Source organism: Beta vulgaris, chromosome 3, assembly GCF_026745355.1.
Source record: "Beta vulgaris subsp. vulgaris cultivar EL10 chromosome 3, EL10.2, whole genome shotgun sequence".
Lineage (NCBI taxonomy): Eukaryota > Viridiplantae > Streptophyta > Magnoliopsida > Caryophyllales > Amaranthaceae > Beta > Beta vulgaris.
This window is the reverse complement of record NC_079204.1, coordinates 21,872,035-21,891,423: the sequence shown is the minus strand read 5'-3', so window position 1 is coordinate 21,891,423 and position 19,389 is coordinate 21,872,035. Positions and strand designations below refer to the sequence as shown.

Below are 19,389 nucleotides of genomic sequence, written 5' to 3'. Positions count from 1 at the left end.
GTTTCGATTGGTGGTTTATGGGTGGTAATGCTAGTGGGTTGGGTGTTAGTAGTTGGAGGGAGGTGGTGCGTGAGAATTGAAAAAGGAAACAAGAAGTAAAAAAATAAATTAAAACGTAAAATAATAATAAAAAAATCTATTGTTCCAGTTGTAAGTATTTTGACTCATTAGAATAGCCTACAAGTTTAAGTCAAGCATGAATAATCAAAAGACAGACTTAAAATGGAAAGACTGTCCAAAAGTTGACTTATTTAAAACAAAATTTCCAAAAATATATGATAAGTTAAAAAAACAATATTTACTTGTTCTTATATCAAAGGAACATTAATCAATTCAATGATACTACTTTATCGGTTGTTTCCCCTTGCTTTTACTGATTATTTGGATATTTCTGGTGAAAGATATTAGATTGACATATATGAAAAATTATAACCGATATTTTGCCTAGAAACATTATAGGCCCTGCTTTGGCAATTAGGGTTTAACTGTTTGCATTAGATGGTTGTATTAGTTGTTTTGACTAGTTTTTTGAATTAGTTGTTTGTGTGAAAATGTTTGGTAGATGTCTGTTAGCTAATTGGTATTTTATTTGCTGAAATGACCAATAAGGATGTCGGAGTAATTCATTGGTGAGGTTTTTCTAAAAGGTACTAAATTTGACCAACTTTAGGATATATTAGTCATTACACAACTAAATTCGCAAACTTTTTTTTTTGGCAATTCAAAGTTGTTATTGATAGCCAAAAAAAAAATGGGTATAACCTAAGGATGAGAAGAGCAACACGCTGCCCCTTACACACCCAAAGCACACATCCTACTAATTCAATATAAGCCTAATTCTTTCATGCTCATTACAATTGCAAGCTACTTTGAATATGATCGATCTCCTTTACTATAGCATGGGGGCTTAGAAAAGTGTCCCTAAAACACTTACTTTTACGTTGAAGCCAAATGGCATATAAGCTCTCAGTAAATAACATCACATACAACCTGTCCTTACTTCTCTTAGTCCTAGCTTTCTGGATACCTCTTATCAGTTCACCAGAAGCATTATTGATAGGATCTAGGCCAATGCACTGTAGACTTGCCTTCCAAATAGTCATACTATAATCATACTCCAAGGATAAGTGATGCACATCTTCCTCTTTCACTTCACACAGTTTACACATGAGGTTGCAATCCTTGTTCCACTTACTAATTCTGTCTATAGTAGCCAGTTTGTTTAACAAAGTCAACCATAAGATGAACTTATTTTTAGGAGTTGCTTTGTTATTACATATTAGTCTTTTCCAACTTACTCTATCAAAAGACTCTTGCAGGAGCTTGTAAGCTTTCTTGATGCTGAAATCATGAGTGATACTCACATTCTCCCAACCCCCAATTCTCACCAACAACTCCCTAGACACCAGAATTTTTCTCAACAGCCAAGAGGTGTTACTGCTAAAAGTAATCGTATCAATGTTACCTCTTTTAATATAGTATGCATGCACCCAACGAACCCACAACTTATCTTGTTTAAAAGATTAAATTCGCAAATTTGTCTTCTAAAAAGCTTCTACTAGTAGCTTTTCAAAATTAGCCTTTTGGGCTCAATCCTCTCTTTTAGTTCTCTTTCAACCAAACACTTCTGTTTATTGGTTTGGACTAATCAAACCTCTATTTTTATGTCAAGCCTCTCGTTTTATACCCTCAAACATCTCTCAACTAAACACCTCTATAATTTATTGGAGGTGAGATAAATTATTCGGTTTTAAAAGGATTGAACAAACTAGAGAAGTATGGTAAAGTTTATGTGGGAAAGTTTTCCTCCTAATATAAGTTTAAAGAACTGGACATAAGAAAATATAAGAAAGAAATAGTATTCACTAAATGGAGGGATATCAAATAGAAAAATAAAAAGTTCAAGAGTAAAACTTGAAAGAAAAAAAAGCTAAAATATGGAGGTACGTTTTTACCATCTAAAGTTATGGCTCCAATAACAAACCCTTTAGGAAGGATTTTGGACCAAACAAGGCTAGCAAGTCTTGTTACAATCTAACTACATCTATCCTATTCAGATAAGTTCTAATAAATTAAGATAGTCCATATTAATTAAAGAAAAGATTAAATAAGGTCTAATAATAAGGACCAATATGGTCTAATAATTTTAGTTCAACAAAAAAAATTATGATGCAGTTACAGAATACATTTACATGAGTTCATATAAGGTCTAATAAGGACTAAAAAGTTCAGATAATTAGAATTCAATTATATAAGTTCATATCAGTTTTGTTAAACTTTGCATAAATAAGTTGAAAAGAAGACACCTAATTTGTATACTCATGAACAAAAAAAGTCTTGTCTTTTGTGCTAGTTTTATGAGGAATTAAATAATCTATTCTGTGTTGAATCTTCTATTTCCTCTATTCTGAAATAAATAAAAAAAAATTTCTCAAAAAATTCTCATATAATAAAGAGAAGGAAAATTGGACAGGATAATCCCACCTTTGGCAGATCCGTCAAAAATAATCCCACCTTTGGATTATTTTGGAATAATCCTACATTTTCTTACTAAATCGATTTTTTGCTCCCAAGAACCTGTAACTTGGCAAACCGGTAACTCCGAGTTAGTTTTCCCCCCTAGACCCCGCCCCAGCCACCGGACCACACACTAGCCACCCACTAGGCCCCTCCCCAGCCACCAGCCACCAGCCACCAGCCACCACCATCGCCATTCTGGAGGGGCCTGGTGCTAGACCTGATCAGACATGGCCCGGCCCGCTGGCCCGGCCCGACCCGGAAAATTACCGGGTATGGGCAGGAAAATATGGCCCGAAACTGGGCTTTGGGCCTGATTTTTTTGGCCCGTCTGAAATCGGACCGGGTCTGGGCAATTTCACAGGCCCGCTTTTTGGCCCGGCCCGGCCCGGAACTAAAAATCAATTACTGCGTTAGGCTTAGGCGCTGATTTAGGAAGTGTGAAGGCTGCGTTAGGCTTAGGCGCATGCATTCATTAATTGAGCTTTGGGCCGAATTTTTTTAAAAAGAAATCCTGTCTAACTGACTAACTCTAACCTAGGAGAGAGAAATCTGAAATTTTCAAAAAAAAAAAGAGTCAGCCGTTTTCCTTTCCTCCTTCTTCATCCTATTGTCTTCTTCAGTTCTTCTCTTGATTCTTCATTTAAGTATGTTAAATATTTAAATTTTAATTCTTTTTGAGTTATAACATGTTTATGTATATATATTATATTTTAATTTCTCAATTTTCAGCTATTTTTTTTTGTTCAATTTTAATTGCTCGATTTTTTTTTTGCTGATTTTTTTTATTTTTCGTTTTTTTGGTTGCTGTCTTGCTGATTTTTTTTTTCGGTTTTGTTTATAGTTTTATAGTTTATACTTTATTTGTTGCTGAATTTTTTTTTTTTTTTTTTTTGCTGAATTTTTTTTATTTTTCGGTTTTGTTTATAGTTTTATAGTTTATACTTTATAGTTTTTATATATATTATATTTTAATTTCTCAAAAAAAAAAGCCCGTATGGCCCGAAAAAAGCCCGCATGGGCCGGGCTTTGTGCAGAGTAAACAGGCCCGCTGCCAGGCCCGACCCGTCCCGGCCCGCTATAATGGGCAGTTTTTGGGTGGTTGGGCCCGGCCCGGCCCGGCTTTTGATCAGGTCTACCTGGTGCCTGGGAAAGGGGTGGGGGCTGCAACGAGGGGAGGGGAGGGGGATGTGACAGGGGGGAGGGGTTCGACTGGGGGAGGGGAGGGGTGGGGCAACAAGGAATTGCGGTGGGGGTGGGGGTGGGGGTGGGGTGGGGTGGGGAAACAGGGAAAGGGGGCTGGTAACTTGTTGTTACCCGATCACTATGTTTTTATGACCAAAAACTCAATTTAGTAAGTAAAGGTAGGATTATTCCAGAATAATTCAAATGTGGGATTATTTTTGGCGGATTGCCAAAAGTAGGATTATTCCTGTCCAATTTTCCTAAAGAGAAAGGCTTCATCTATTTCAAAAATGAGCAAGTACTAATACTTTTAATGTGAATGGACTACAAAATTAGATCAGTAGGCAAAATTAAATTGTTACCACTACAAGTGAATTATAGTCCATATTTAGGTAAGACAGTGTATCATATTTGGTGCTCATGCTCCCGTAAAAAAGTTAAATTTATATTTATATACCACATTAGATAATCAAATAACAAGCATATTGTTCATAACCCTACGAATCAAGATCCCCCTAAAAAAAACTCCTATCCATTAAAAAATGCATGTTTATATCTTGTGTTAATTAAGAGATGGAAACGTTTGAATAGCAATTAGGTAGATTAATAACCATTTCTATCATTATCAGTTTGATTTTTGGATAAGCTTTGTCTCCAAACATTCTTAAATACTAGTGGCTTTGAGAGTTGCACTCCAACTCTATAAAAAAAGGACCCTAAGCCTACGAAGATCAAATAAAGACTAAAAACTTATTTGACCACTCATGTGCTTGCCCATCAACCTTATTTGTTATCAAAAGAATGCTTAGATTAAGTAAATGATTTGGCTAATTGAGCATTTTGTTTGCCGCTTGTTTTTTCTATATTAGAAACTTGCAAATTGCAATAAGTCAAATCAAAAATTTGTCTTTTCTCAATTTCTAGAATGTTTATGCTATAAAATTTCTAGAATGTAGCTTTTTGTAACTTAATTAATTTGTATCATGCTAACCCTCATAGTTTAGTGGAGAATATTCAATTATTTTCCAAAAATTAATCTTAGTGTTTTTTTGGAATTAATTGAGTGGTTTAGTCAAAGTTAATTTTTTAAATTTGTCTGGTAAACTGTTAAGAATGTGGACAAATAATAATAATTAAGGTATAGATCAAATTGTTGGTGCCAATTCCCTTTCCAGCTATTCTTATCTGTACGAATGAAATTGGTGTTCTTAGGTTAGTATATGAAGCTGATATAGTGTGACAAAATCTGATTTTGTATCTTACAATTCTGTAATAGCTATCTATCCTTGTCCCTTAGGATATCATCTATCCTACTTCTCTATGTATTATGCCAATTGGCCTAAGTGTATGAATTTTATAAAGTTTTTAGGTCAAACTGTCAAAAGATAGGCTGTTGCCCCGCCCCTAAAATAAAGATATATGTATACAATATACTTACAACAAAAGTCAATGTAGATTGCTGAATATGTTACAATTTTTAGAATTTGGTTTCGTCTTGCAAAATCTACCACCACTTGAATGTAATTGTAATCACATACTTTATGGTTTGTTTGAAGGGGGTAATTCTAGTTATTGCTTCCGAGTCTAATGACCTCATCCAACTCCGTTCAATTGATTCCAAGATCAAATTATATACTCCGCTAGTTCTATGCAAAATCCAATTCAATTGTATCTAAAGCAATAGAGGTTTAATTTAAACTACTTTCTAGTTAAAATAAATATTCAAGTTTTATTTTTGGTTCCCTTCTGTTTTACAGCTTGTTTGGTAGAAAGAATTTGAAAGGAAATTTGTTGTTCTATGTTGTTCCAAATCTTCATATGTATAGGGGATTTCATAGTACTCCTTCTATGTTGTTCTAGTTTATAAATTTATAAGAAAAAATGTTCGAATTTTCATGTGGAGTTTTTGTTCACACTCTTTTTATAAAGGGGTCTATTTTTCTGCAATTTAGAACTCCTTAGCGTGGGCCTACATATATATCATCTTGGAGAAGATCAGTATAATTACATACAAATCCAATAGGGCTTTGTCCAACGTAAAACCAATTTGATAAAGGCGGAATAGCTCACTAGCTCATATGTTCATCGTTCTCCCCCATCGCCTTCCTCCAAATGAGACCACTCACGTGCGAATTTCATTTTATTTTTTTCAAATAATACTATCTTATCAAGTTTTAAATTTTATTTTATGATAACACTATGATGGAGTACAATACTTCACTATTTTCTTAAGCGACAGCAAAGAATTCAGGGTTCATTTGGTATTCCAACGACATTTTCAATTTTCTATGGTAAGATTCTGAAAGTCTATGTTGTGTAATGAATTGAAAGTTAATCATATATACTCATCATAACTATATTAATTTAGAAAAATTGATAAGAATAATCCCACTTTTGGCCGATTTACTCAAACTAGTCTCACCTTTTGAAATTCTAAAAATAATCCAAATTAAATTTTGACATATGTCTTCTCAAAATCGATCATTATATTGTTTTATTTAGGTGTTTTCCTGGTGGGGTGGGGGTAGTTGGGTGAAGGGGGTGGGTTGTGGGGGTGGGGGCTAGTAGAAAAGGGAGGAGAAGCGATTGTGTTAGATTTTTTTGTGAAACGATAATTATATTGTTTTATTTAGGTGTTTAATTATTAGAATTTTAATTTTAAAAGATATCAAATTAGTTGTTTATCCTGCAATTATCTTATTAAACCTGTATTTGCATGTTAACATCAGGTAATAGCCCATTTTGAGCATATATAATCCAAACTTGAGAATATTTTCAAAACTTCAAAAGGTATGACTATTTTGAGGAGATCGATCAAAGGTGGGATTATTCTTATCAATTTTTCAATTAATTTTGAAGAGTGAAAATATAATTGAATACTATTATTGACAGTTATTATTTGTTTTGTTAAAAATTAAAATTAGTAGCTGAAAATGTATTATGTTATCGTATATGTTTTCATCTTTCAATTTTCTTGAAAACTAAAAACAAAATATAAAAACTAAGGGTCCGTTTGGTATTATTGTCAGTTCAACTGAAAACTAATAAACTTAAAATTAGTCATACTTATAATAAACATGTCAATTTTGAGTATTGGCAACTGGAAATTGTAAAGTACTTTTTCTGGTTTTCATATCTTTGTTTTTTATTTTTAAAAAATATAAAAAACAGAAAACGATAATGAAAGAGCCCTAACTTAAGCAGTTTCCTATTTTTGTTGTTAGTTTTCAGAATTGACATGATCAATTGACTAATTTTAAGTTTATTACACTACTTATATTATAGGAATTCAAAAATAATAATCCCAAAAGTAAAACATTGACAGTGTTACCGAATGGGCTTTAGTTTTTGGATTTGTATATTGTAGTGACTTATTATAATAACATCTATATAATCTATACAAATATATTAAAAGGTGTGCGAAAACAAGAAATTGTGTCATGTGGCGCTCTACCTAGGGAGTTTTAGTTCATGTAATCCATGTACAATAAAAAAAATTAAGAAATTGCATAATATAGGGTTTGATTTCGAGACCTCAAATACATATACTAAAGTTTTAACCACTAGACTAAGTTGTATTTAATGTTATTATCATATAGTATTATATTAATAAATGAATTTTTTTCTTACCCGGGTGTAGCCCATGCCTAATAACTAGTAAATATATTAAAAGGCGTGCATAAACAATAAACTGTGCCACGTGGCCCTCTCCCTAAAGAGTTTTAGTTCATGTAATCCATGTACAATAAAAAAATTTAGAAATTGCGTAGTATAGGATTTGATCCCGAGACCTCAATCAAGTTCATATATTAAAGTCTTAACCACTAGACTAAGTTGTATTTAGTGTTGTTACCATAAAGTATTATATTAATAAATGAAATTTTTTCTTACTCGGGGCATAGCCCGGGCCTAATAACTAGTTTTCTTATGTTATAAGGTACTCCGTATGTCTTTTTTTATCTTCATCACTTGGAATATTCTATTTAAAGTTAGAATTTTTTTTGCCATGTTTAATTATTATTATGTATAATATATAGTCATGTATGATTTTGTTAGATTTGTCATGATGTGTAATTTAAGAAGAACAACTTTTCATAATTTATACTAGTACTTATATAGAGATAGTAATGCTCAAAGATGTGCATAGAGAACTGCACAAAATTAATTAGGCATTAAAAAAAGTGAGAGAGAAAAACTAAAAAGTGGGTTAAAACATTAAAAAGTGAATTACAAGGGTAGAAGAAGGGGAGAAAGTAGATAGAACATGTTTTCAAGAATAGAAAAAATAACATTGTGTAAATTAAAAAAAGGAACCAAAAAAGAAAGTTTATAGACTAACAAGAAAGGGAGGGGGAGTATTTATAATAATAAAAACAGACTGAGAATATGTGAACTTTTTTAGGAGAAAGATAAATTTCCTTAATTGAAAGCCATACGACATAATATATATATTATAGAAAACGCCACACAACCTAACTTGATCAAATAGAGTTCTTGTATGATATATAATGAACTGGAACTAACAATAGAGTGTAACCCCTATTGGTTAGTTGAATTATGCAGTCTTATACATATGAGAGCGTGAATCATTTTGACAAAGTTTTTAGAAGAAATCTCTTTATTGGATTGTGTAGATCGCTTACGAACATCCACTACTAATTGTCAATTTGTATCACGAACCATCAATGAAAATTGAACTATATCTTTGCAATAAATCACAAAAACTAAATTTTAAATAAACTCCAAATGACACAAGGGGAGACTAACTAATCAAAATCCAAACTCTCACTATTGGAGATAGAGGACTCAATAATTGGCTTGAAAAGCTCTCCAAAGAAAGAGGATTATTAACAAAATTTAGAAAACAAATGCTTAAAAGTAGAAATTGAGGCTTATCGCCATAAAAAAGGATGGTGACAATCCCAACATGTAAAAGAAGTACTAGGATTTTCAAGAGAGAGATATGCAGCTAGTTTTTTTTTTTTACAATATGATTGCAAACATGTGACAACTAATTCAAAATAAATCATATATACTTCTTTTGTTTTGAAAAAAGTAAAACACTTCACTTCTTTCTTCTATATGTAAGCTTTTAAAAAATGTGTTTTACTTACTTCAAGAAAAAAAAAATATTACAATTCGTTATTATAATTTTTTTCCTTAAAAACAATGTGAGGATGTCACATTTCTTGGGCGTCAAGAAAATATAACGGAATTGTAAGGGAATTTTAAGAGTATTATGAAAGCGCTCTAATTTACTAGCACACCACACATTTACACAATGTGTTTTGACTTTGCCACATTTGGCTATTTGAGTTGTATTTTATTTTCCTAATTGGCTTCCAGCTCAAAGAGACAAAAGTGAAAGCCATTAGATTACAAACTAAAGTACGGAAGTCAGACCCCCTCAAAAAACTGAAAAATAAAAGGAAGGGAAGTCAAAGACATAATATGATTAAGTATACAAGTCAAAGACATAGTTCAACATTTTCAACCTTTGTGGGAGAGGTCAACGTACGATTGTTCTGCTCAATAAGCATTGATGAAGCTAAAAAATTCCTTTCTAACAAATGATTGTTAATTTTGCATATTTTATCTTACAATGAAATTTTCTTTCTTGCACAAAAACCTAATTATATTTGACATTACATCTATCTCAACATTACTTTTTTTAGTAATTTTTTCTTTTTCACCTACTACTTGTTTCAACAGAGGATGCAGAATTTTGATATGTTAATAGAAGTTTAAGAAAAGTCTAACTGAAATTAGACGAAATTGTAATGATTGTTTTGGACTTCATGGTTGTACTTTTCTAAGAAAATTGGAAGTCTAGTTATGTGGTTGAAAGACTGAATTTCATATGCCATGAAGGAATTTTTTTTAATTATTAGAAAAGGTAATTGATCGGGAAACCAATCAATCCCTACTAAGTTATTAGCTTGCAGGACTTACCATTTTATAGGCTGGGAACAAGGCTAAATAACTTTGAAGTAAATGCATCAATATATTATTGGGATGAGGATTTGAAACCTGGGCAATGCCCTGAAATTCGGGATGGTACTCCACTGAACAATCACCTCTGACATGAAGGACTTTATAATATACATACATGTGCTTTGAAATTTAGTAGTATTTAGAAGGCAAATAACATATTAGTCAGTTTAATTTCTCAAATGCAATGACTATGTTTCAGACTATAAGGTACTTGTTTTAGGATCAAAGTCTTGAAAAACATTTTTCTCCTAACTTTTTGTCAAATTATTCTAGAAATATATCCTTCAAAATTCTCATGGAAAGAAAGTCGAAATTTTCAAAAAGCATTACCCATCATAGTATAAGATTTTTAGATGATAGTAGTATATGATCGTTAGCCATTATAATTACATGATTCAAAATCATTGTGTAATTATTATTTCTTTAAAAGCAACTCGACTAGTCGACATATCAATTAAATCAAGTCATGTACTTATACAATATGTTGAAATAGATATGTTAAAAGGAGAATAAGAATGACATATACATATTTTCATTCTTGAATTATTTAACTTATGCAAAAGGAGAAAGTTATCGAACAAAACTTTATTTAAAAGTAAGTAGACTTGGGATAATTGACCTGACTCAACCCAGGACCCTAATCAAACTCGAAAATTGTAATCAAAAGATGACCTAAGACATGAAATAATATGACGCAATAAAACAAACTTGAACTTGATTAGCCAAATTAAACTATCAAATATATTCCCCACAATAAAACGAACCAAACATTAATCTTTTGTTATGTTAATACTCATGATCACCTATTAACTTAAATATTATCTCATTATTGTAGTCATTACTTTCGATTGGATTATATATTTAATTCAAATATTGAACTAACCTAAAAACATACTTGATCCTAGCTAATCTGATCTTATCTTACTTAACTATTTTACTCAAACCTAACTCGAAAGAAGGAAAATGTTAAGTGACCTGATCCAAAATAAATGATATGTTTGCCACCTATAATGATACAGTTTGTATACATTTCACAACATCGAGGGTGCGAGATCAAACCTAGAGGTGTTATTGGAATGGTGATTTCCCTAACCCCCCACCCCCCCCCCCTTCTACCAACTTTTGCCAAGTTCATTAATATGTATTTTTTCAGCTCCAAAATTATTACAACACATGCCCTTTTTCGATAGTTCCTTGATTAATGCATCACTTTTGTAAATGGAAAAAAATACCCACATACTCCCTCCGTTTCTTTTTAATTTACTCACTTCACTTTGGGGGTGAACCAAGGAGGAAGTACAAAAGTATGAGAGAGAATAACAAAAGAGTGAGTTAAAATATTAAAAAGTGAATAATATGGGTGGAAAAAGAGGAGAAAGTAGATGTGACATGTTACTAAATATAGAAAAAGCAACAGTGTGTAGATTAAAAAGAAACGGACTAAAAAAAATGTGTGTAGATTAAAAAGAAACGAAGGGAGTATGATATTAAACAACTTTTCTCTCTCCTTAATTTAACACAAATATTAACACGATACAAAAATATACCACTTTCAACTCCCTCCTAAATATCTATGCCAAAGGCAAGTGTTGCATTAATTAGTTTTAGAACGGAGGAAGTATACCAAGTAGTAATTGGTCTAGTGGTAAGGTTTATATCTCACAACTTCAAAGGTTGTGGGATCAAACACTACTAAAGGCACTTTAGGGATGGGATTCATTTTAGGAAGTATACATAGTCGTAGTATGTATTATTATATCATGATTCAATTTTAAGGTTGTACAATGCTAAAGAGAAATGAAAATAAGCTTGAGAACATACAAATATGAACTTTAGCCTTTACTTTGTTCTTTATATGTTTTTAACATCAACTAAACGATATGAATTGAATCATAGACTTCGATATTGGAGATGGAAAAGCTCACCACTTAACCAACCTCAATTCCTACTCATCTCTTATACATGGGTTAGATGACTTGGTGGATAATGCCTATCCTACATGTGTATATACCAAGCTAAGTTTAGTCTAGTGGTTAGGGATTGTGCCTTCCAACCTTGAGGTTGTGGGGCTCAATTCCCACAGGGGTACTTTGAAGATAGGAATTTTCGTTACCCTCCCCTTACTTTTAGAGTGTCGAGCCTACTAATCCAGGTCAGGTGGACATATGTGAAATTCCAGTCTAATAGGAAAATTCATCTTATTAATTCAAAAATATATATACCCATGTGTATAATTAAGTACAAGCATATGCAGTCCCAAAACTAATTCACATATGGAATTTTCTTCTTGGGCCAGGCTAAAGTTAGAAGATCTCTAAATTTCTACTACTACCCACACAAACCATAATCTCATTCTCAGCCCAATCCACTTATTCATCAAGCAAACAACCCCTAGGCCCCACCTTCTCCCTCCACTGCCTTATCATGACCCAAACAAATCCATAAGATTTCACTGGAGAGCACCAAATTCAGTTGTGAGAACGAAGAAGAAGAAGAAGAAGAAGAAGAAGAAGAAGAAGAAGAAGAAGAAGCAGAAAAGAAGTAATAAAAATGGCATCTTTGGCACAACAATTAGCAGGAGGTTTAAGTTTAAGATGCCCACCACTCTCAAATTCTCACCTTTCAAAACCCTTTTCATCCAAACACGCCCTTAAACCTCGGGCTTCACCAATTGTTTCAGCAGTTGCTGTGTCAAATGCTCAGACAAGAGAAAGGGCAAAGTTGAAGCAGCTCTTTGAAGATGCTTATGAACGGTGTCGTATTGCCCCTACTCAAGGTGTTGCCTTTACTCTTGAAGATTTTCATACTGCTCTTGATAAGTATGACTTCAATTCTGAATTGGGTACCAGGGTATTCTTCTTTTTTCTTTTAAACTCCCAAGTTTTATGAAATTTTTAGTTCAATTTATTGATTTTATTTGATAGGTATTTCTTGAAGTTCCTAAATTTTCATGCTTTGATTATTATGTGCTTGAGTATAGAGTATGTTTTAAGATTGATAATTCCTTAATTTTGGGTTTTTTTTCATTTATTCTTCTTGTTTTCAGTAGTAAATGTTATTATTTAAATTGATTGGTATTATAGAGAGGATTTAGATAACAGAACTATTATGTTGTATCCTTAATTGTGATATGTGAGAGGTTGGAACAATGTGACAACTAATTTCAGACAAAAGGTGTATATGGTAAGAATTGAATTTTCATAGGTTTTAAGACTTTAATATCGAAATGGAAGGTTAGGTTTTGCGTGATGGAGTGTGATGTAGCTTTAATGAAGAGGAGGGGTCAAAGTGGATTGTTTTGTTTCTTAATATGAGTTGGAAATCGAATTTTTCTAAGGAAGGTATTGACTTTAATTTGTACTTCTTATTCATATTAGTTATGAGTTTTGGATACTTAGTTATACCCAAATTAGTACATGCACACGTCTAGGATGACTACCATATGCACGATGAACATCAAGCACTAGATTATGAACATAAAGATCAATGAACATGTACTAACACAGATATACATATGTTCATTTGGATCGTTAGTCATGTACATGTGTTCATTTGACTTATTATTCATGTACATTTGACTTTTTAGCCATGTACATGTGCGCATCAGGCTCTACGTACAAGCATGTGCACTATCTAGGCATTCTTAATTTTACCTTCTTATTGATTGAAATGTCATTTACCTTATATTATTTGTTATGTTCTAAAGAATATGAATGGATGGATCTCTTAGAGAGTATGGTTTTTTGGGGGGGGGTGATAGTGGAAAAGTTGACACATAAGTCACCCTTACTGCCACTCTACAGAACCTTACATGAGATTTTCACCTCATAAGGCTCCGAAATCAATGGACATTAATGAACCATCATTGCGGATGAGTGAACTACCAGATTTCAAGCTCCCCGGGCCGAAGATTAGGGCTATATTCTCCATTCACTGCCCGGGGTCCCCCCCCCCCCCCCCCAGCGGGATCAAAAAAGGTTGTATTAAAGTTTCGATCGGTTAATAACATGGTAATTGCCCCCGCCAGTACCGGAAGTGATAATAAAAGTAGGAATGCTGTTACTAGAACGGACCAAAAAGGGCTCAAACAATGCCTGTCCCGTGCGTTGTTTCTTAACAAATGCAAGTCTTATTATAGTGCCTGGTTAAAGAACTTTTGTGATAATTTGACTTTCGAAGTAATATTATTTGCGAAAATTATGAAAACTCGTTTTGTAATTTAGTAGCTCTTTTGGTTCTTTGTCTAGTGGAAGCAGGGGTTGCCTTTTGATATCTACCTTACTTACAAAGTTAATATGCGAGTTTAGAATGAAGAGGCGCTCTCTATCATATGCAGCCTTTCCTAATGGAAAAATGACATGCTTTGCCAAATACCCCTTGTTTTTAGTCTATGTTATGCTGTTAGCATATTTTATTGGTCAGTTTGGAGATAGTATAGATGGTGTGGACTGAAAAAAGATGGGCTGTAGTCCTTGTGTCTTACGACCATGTCTAAAATTGTTTTTAGAATACTGCTCCTCTCTATTTTATCTTTGTTGGTGTTGTTGGTCCTTTACACTTTGTTTGGATATGAAGAAATGGCGAGAGAGGGAAGGAACTCAGATAGGAAAGGGAGAGGAACAAGTTCTCTTGTTTGGATAAGAGATTGGAGGAAGGAAGGGGAGGGAGAGGGAATGATCCGTTCTCTCCCTACCTCTTTAATGAACATCTCCCCCCCCCCCCCAAAATTGGACAGATTTGGAGAGAAAATGGAGTTCCATCTTACCCCACCGTTTCTTTTTCCTCCTCTCCTTTCCCTCCTATTTTGCTATCCAAACAAACTGTTAATCTTCTTATTCCAAGTCATTAAATATTGTGCTTTCTGGTGCAATTGAATATGACCTACATTCATATGGTGCCACTGAATCTCTATGTAGCATGTTGTTCGTAGCTTTTTCTGTTATCTAAGAGGATATCAGTTGATAAGGCAGTTTAAATTATTAGAAATAGTTGTTTGGAGAGGAATGATTGTAATATCTGTGGTCTGAAGTCTTCTTTGGTCAATTTATGGGATCAAGGGGTGTATTTAGCTCCTATTTGGGCTCGCACTCATGGGTCTTTCTCTTACATGTCCCATTTTTTTGTATTGTGAGATTCAGGTTCTCTTTTGTTCCCTTTTCCAGACTTCTACCCATGCTTTGTATCCCTTCTTTTGCTTTTAAATTGAATTCATTACTAATAGTATTAGTCACTTGACTCATATAAAGTGGTCTTTTGGTTGAACATAAGAATTAACAATTCCTAGGAAGTTGTCTTCTGCTTGTAGTTTCATTTCCTAGTAAGTGGAAAATGGTGTTTGGTTGATCATGGGAAGAAGAACCTCCCATGGGAGGTTCTACTTACTTAGGGAAACCTAATTAAGCAACTTCCTCCATATTGTGGGAAGTAGAATTTCCTAGAAAGTCCAACTACCTATATATTTGTTAACCAAGCAACTTCACATTTTTTCACTTCCCAAAACTTCCAATCCATGTCATAATTTTTGTAAACCATAAGAATAGATAATGAAAATCCTCCTTCAATCTGCTTATCTACTTCTTTTGGCATTTTATATGTGATGTCACTTTCAATTTCTAAGCCCCTGTAGGAAAGAAGTCATTTTATATGTGATATGCCAGTTTCAATTTCTAAGACCCTGTAGAAACAAAGTAATTTGCTTTCTTTACTTTACATCAGGTCAAGGGTACAGTATTCTGCACAGATAACAATGGAGCATTAGTTGACATAACTGCAAAATCATCAGCTTACTTGCCTCTCCAAGAAGCTTGTATTCACCGAATAAAACATGTCGAGGAAGCTGGTATAGTGCCAGGTCTGCGTGATGAATTTGTAATCATTGGTGAAAATGAAGCAGATGATAGTTTAATCTTAAGTTTAAGGTCAATCCAGTATGAGCTTGCATGGGAAAGGTGTAGGCAGTTGCAAGCTGAAGATGTTGTTGTTAAGGGGAAGGTTGGTATTATCTTTCTGACTTTTGATTGCATCTCATTTTATATCTATTTGATATTCAACTATGTTTGTATTGGATGATATGAAGTGCGTGCATTCCACTTCTCTGTGCCAGATATTTTTTCTAGCACATCATTCCACATGTTATTGTCATAGATTGATTATTGATACGGTTCTTTACTCCAAACAATAAGCTTCATATACTTGAGGTTCTTAATGTGTTGAATATTGGAAGATAATAGTTACTTTTCTTGTTTCATGATTGCTCTTGTTTTGCTTTGCTGGTATCAGATTGTTGGGGCAAACAAAGGTGGAGTGGTAGCTCTAGTGGAGGGCCTCCGTGGCTTTGTTCCCTTTTCGCAAGTATCAACGGTTAGTTTCTTCCAGCCTGTTTTCGTCTCCCTCTCCCCCCCCCCCCCTTCTAATATGTCGTAAGCTCTCTTCTTCATTATAGAGCAGAGCATGATTTTTCGTAATGGAGTATCACTGATCCAAAAGCTGGAGTAATTTTCACATCTTTCTCTAGTAGATTGGAGAGATGTTCAATATGAACAAAGAATGAGTTTCACCAGAAGTTGCTCAATAAATGTAAAAGATTTCCCCTCAGATGGAAATTTTGTTCTTAAATAAGTATATAGATCCATTTCCTGTTTGCTATTCTTACATTGTCGGTTGTTTGATCAATAATATGTTGTCATGTTTCTCTGTCAGAAATCTACTGCGGAAGAACTTCTTGAGAAAGAGCTCCCCTTAAAATTTGTTGAGGTTGATGAGGAACAATCCAGGTTGGTACTCAGTAACCGCAAAGCCATGGCTGACAGCCAGGCACAGCTTGGAATTGGATCAGTTGTTACAGGATCTGTCCAATCTCTCAAACCTTATGGTGCCTTCATTGATATTGGTGGAATTAATGGGCTCCTTCATGTTAGTCAAATTAGTCATGACCGTGTTTCGGACATTGCAACTGTCTTACAACCTGGTGACATTTTGAAGGTATAACTTTGATATAATTGTCTGGGAAATGAAGTTAGCCATTTAATGCAGACATGATTAAATGCTTGAAATTTTTAGGTCATGATTTTGAGCCATGACCGTGAAAGAGGTAGAGTGAGTCTGTCGACAAAGAAGTTGGAGCCTACTCCTGGTGACATGATTCGTAACCCAAAGCTTGTCTTTGAGAAGGTAATTCCCCCCTTACCCTCTCCTAAAGAACCATCTGGTTCTTACTTTATAAACTACTCACTTTACGTTTCCTTATTGTTGTAACTTTTTAATTTCTAGAGATATTGGTCATCAGGGAATATTTCTTTTCTTTTTTTTATATGTAGTTGACAATATGCATAGAAAAAAAATGTAGTATGATATGCTCATATGCAGTGCCAAGCGCAAAGGCTATGGCACTTCTATACTGCCACAGTCGACGGAATAGAGTGCAGAGTATATTAGGTGCACTGTGGGAGCACATGCTCCTAGGCACTATGGCAACATTCCAAGGGGAAGAAATCTATATTTGGATTATTGCCACACCGTCTTATAGTTTGTGCTCCCACATTAATCCAATAATTTGCGGTGTATGCCTATGTCACTAAGTATTAAGGTTTTATTATATGCCAATCTGGAAAGTTTTGAACTCCTTTCACTTACAAATCCCCTCTGATAGATATTTTTTTTTTGGGGGGGGAGATGGTGAACCTCTTAGGCTCCGTTTGGTAGGGCGTAAAACGTTTTCCCGGAAAATTGTTTTCCTCTATTTTCAGTTTTACATTGTTTGGTTGGCAAAAGAGTGTAAAACCATTTTCCCTTGGGATAAAACTACTCTCCCAATGATGGAAAACCATTTTCCTTTCAAAATGAAGGGAAAACTATTTTCCTTATCTCTCTTGTACACTCCTCTCACTACCTCCTTACTTTCCCTTCCATTTATCTTTCATTTCATCATTTTTCTTACATCGAACCAAACAACGGAAAACTAATTTTGGAATTGTGTTTTCCATTGTAAATTGTTTTCCATGAAAATCATTTTACATTGAAAATATTTTACGCCCTACCAAACCGAGCCTTATTGCTTGATGTGGCTTTCAACTCCTTGTTAGAGTTTTGTGATTAAAATTTCAATTTATTCAGGCTAAAACGGGAATCACAAAAAACTAGACATGATATGTCTCTCTTCCTCCTAGAAGTTTATTGAATAAGAACTAACATGAGATTTATTAAATACATTGAAATTACAACCATTTATGTCTTGGTAACAGGCTGAGGAAATGGCTCAAACATTCAGACAAAGGATTGCACAGGCAGAAGCCATGGCTCGTGCCGACATGCTCAGATTCCAGCCTGAGGTATTAGCTTATTTTTTTCTTTAGCTTACCATCATTTGCAATATTTCTATTCAGAGTTGTATCTAACATAAGATATTGGATTACATTTCGGTGACCATATCCTGGTATTTTGTATTGTAATGCTTTTATATCTTTCCTGTTCGAATATTTGGTGACCTTGTGTTTCGTTTGAACATCTTGAACGTGCAGAGTGGTCTGACTCTCAGCTCAGATGGAATCTTAGGACCAGTAACTTCCGATTTGCCACCAGAAGGTCTAGATTTAAGTGCTGTTCCGGCTGCTGAACAATCATGAAAATAGTTGTCCAACTCCGACCTGTCAGTTTTGATTCTGTATTTTAGTTGTAATTATAATTTGTGGCATCATATTCTTTCCGGCTGTAATGTGAACCCGTCCAACCTTCTCTTCTAGCTGATAATTTGTCTTAATGTTGTGCAAGTATTCTTCTTGTTTGAGATAAAAGAGTATAAATGCTGCTGATTATATCTGAGAGAGAGAGACTATGAATCAGATGGGGCCTTGGCATCATCTCATTTACTTGTATCCATCGTGGGCAGCAGCATCCCAACTAAATAATAGGATTTGTACCTTGTGACTTTGATGTTACATAATGTATAACAGCTCCAAAATATTCAAATGTAGCTTACAGAAGAATAAAGTGTTTTATCTATTACAATACCAATTACCAAAGGTGCTTGATCTAGTATTCTAGTTGATAGGCTTTGTACCTCGTGACTTGAGTAGGAATCCCAATTTTCACAAACTTTTAATTATTTAAGAATAGTTCCAAATTTTGATAAATCTTTTTTATAATAATTCGAACGTCCTATGTTCAGGATTAGTTTGAGAAAAGTATGTAAAAAAAAAGGAGCTATTCCAAAAATCAAGCGTTGAAAATCATTTCAAAAAAATAAGAACATACACAACAGTTGGATTTTTGGAGGAGTTCATGAGAGAGGAAAAAAGTAATAATAAAAGATAGGAGAGAATACGAAGAGGAGAGAGAAGAAGATGAACTGGGCATTAGGATGAACCGTCAATCCCAAAAAATTGTCAGCCAAAGCTATATAATAGTGGGCATATGGCAAGAGAAAAGTGGGTTAGTTAATTTAGTTTTGATGTTTTGGGGTATGGCAAATAAGAGAGAGAGTTTAATGATCCTACAAACCAGTCTAACTATTGAGAGTAATAAAAAGTAAGGGTTTTTGGGTGAGTTGGACATAAACGAAGTGGAGGAAAGAGTAACTAATAAAATAATTAATGACCCCTAAAACTGATCTAACCATTGGTTTTGCTCTAACTAAAATCTCTCAGATTAGCTACTGATCATCGGCTTTGTATGCCCCTGTCTCACCAATTAGCTAAT

At 33.9% G+C, this 19,389-nt stretch overlaps 1 protein-coding gene across 1 annotated transcript; it reads left to right on the top strand.

Annotated features, from left to right (window-relative positions):
- Positions 1-12,117: 12,117 nt before the first annotated feature.
- On the top strand, positions 12,118-18,664 carry LOC104889146 (30S ribosomal protein S1, chloroplastic). Its single transcript, XM_010674298.4, has 7 exons — positions 12,118-12,546; positions 15,412-15,687; positions 15,976-16,056; positions 16,396-16,677; positions 16,756-16,866; positions 17,937-18,023; positions 18,213-18,664. The coding sequence occupies exons 1-7, from the start codon at positions 12,247-12,249 to the stop codon at positions 18,315-18,317; spliced, it is 1,242 nt and encodes a 413-aa protein (XP_010672600.1). The 5' UTR covers positions 12,118-12,246; the 3' UTR covers positions 18,318-18,664.
- The last annotated feature ends 725 nt before the right edge of the window (positions 18,665-19,389 follow it).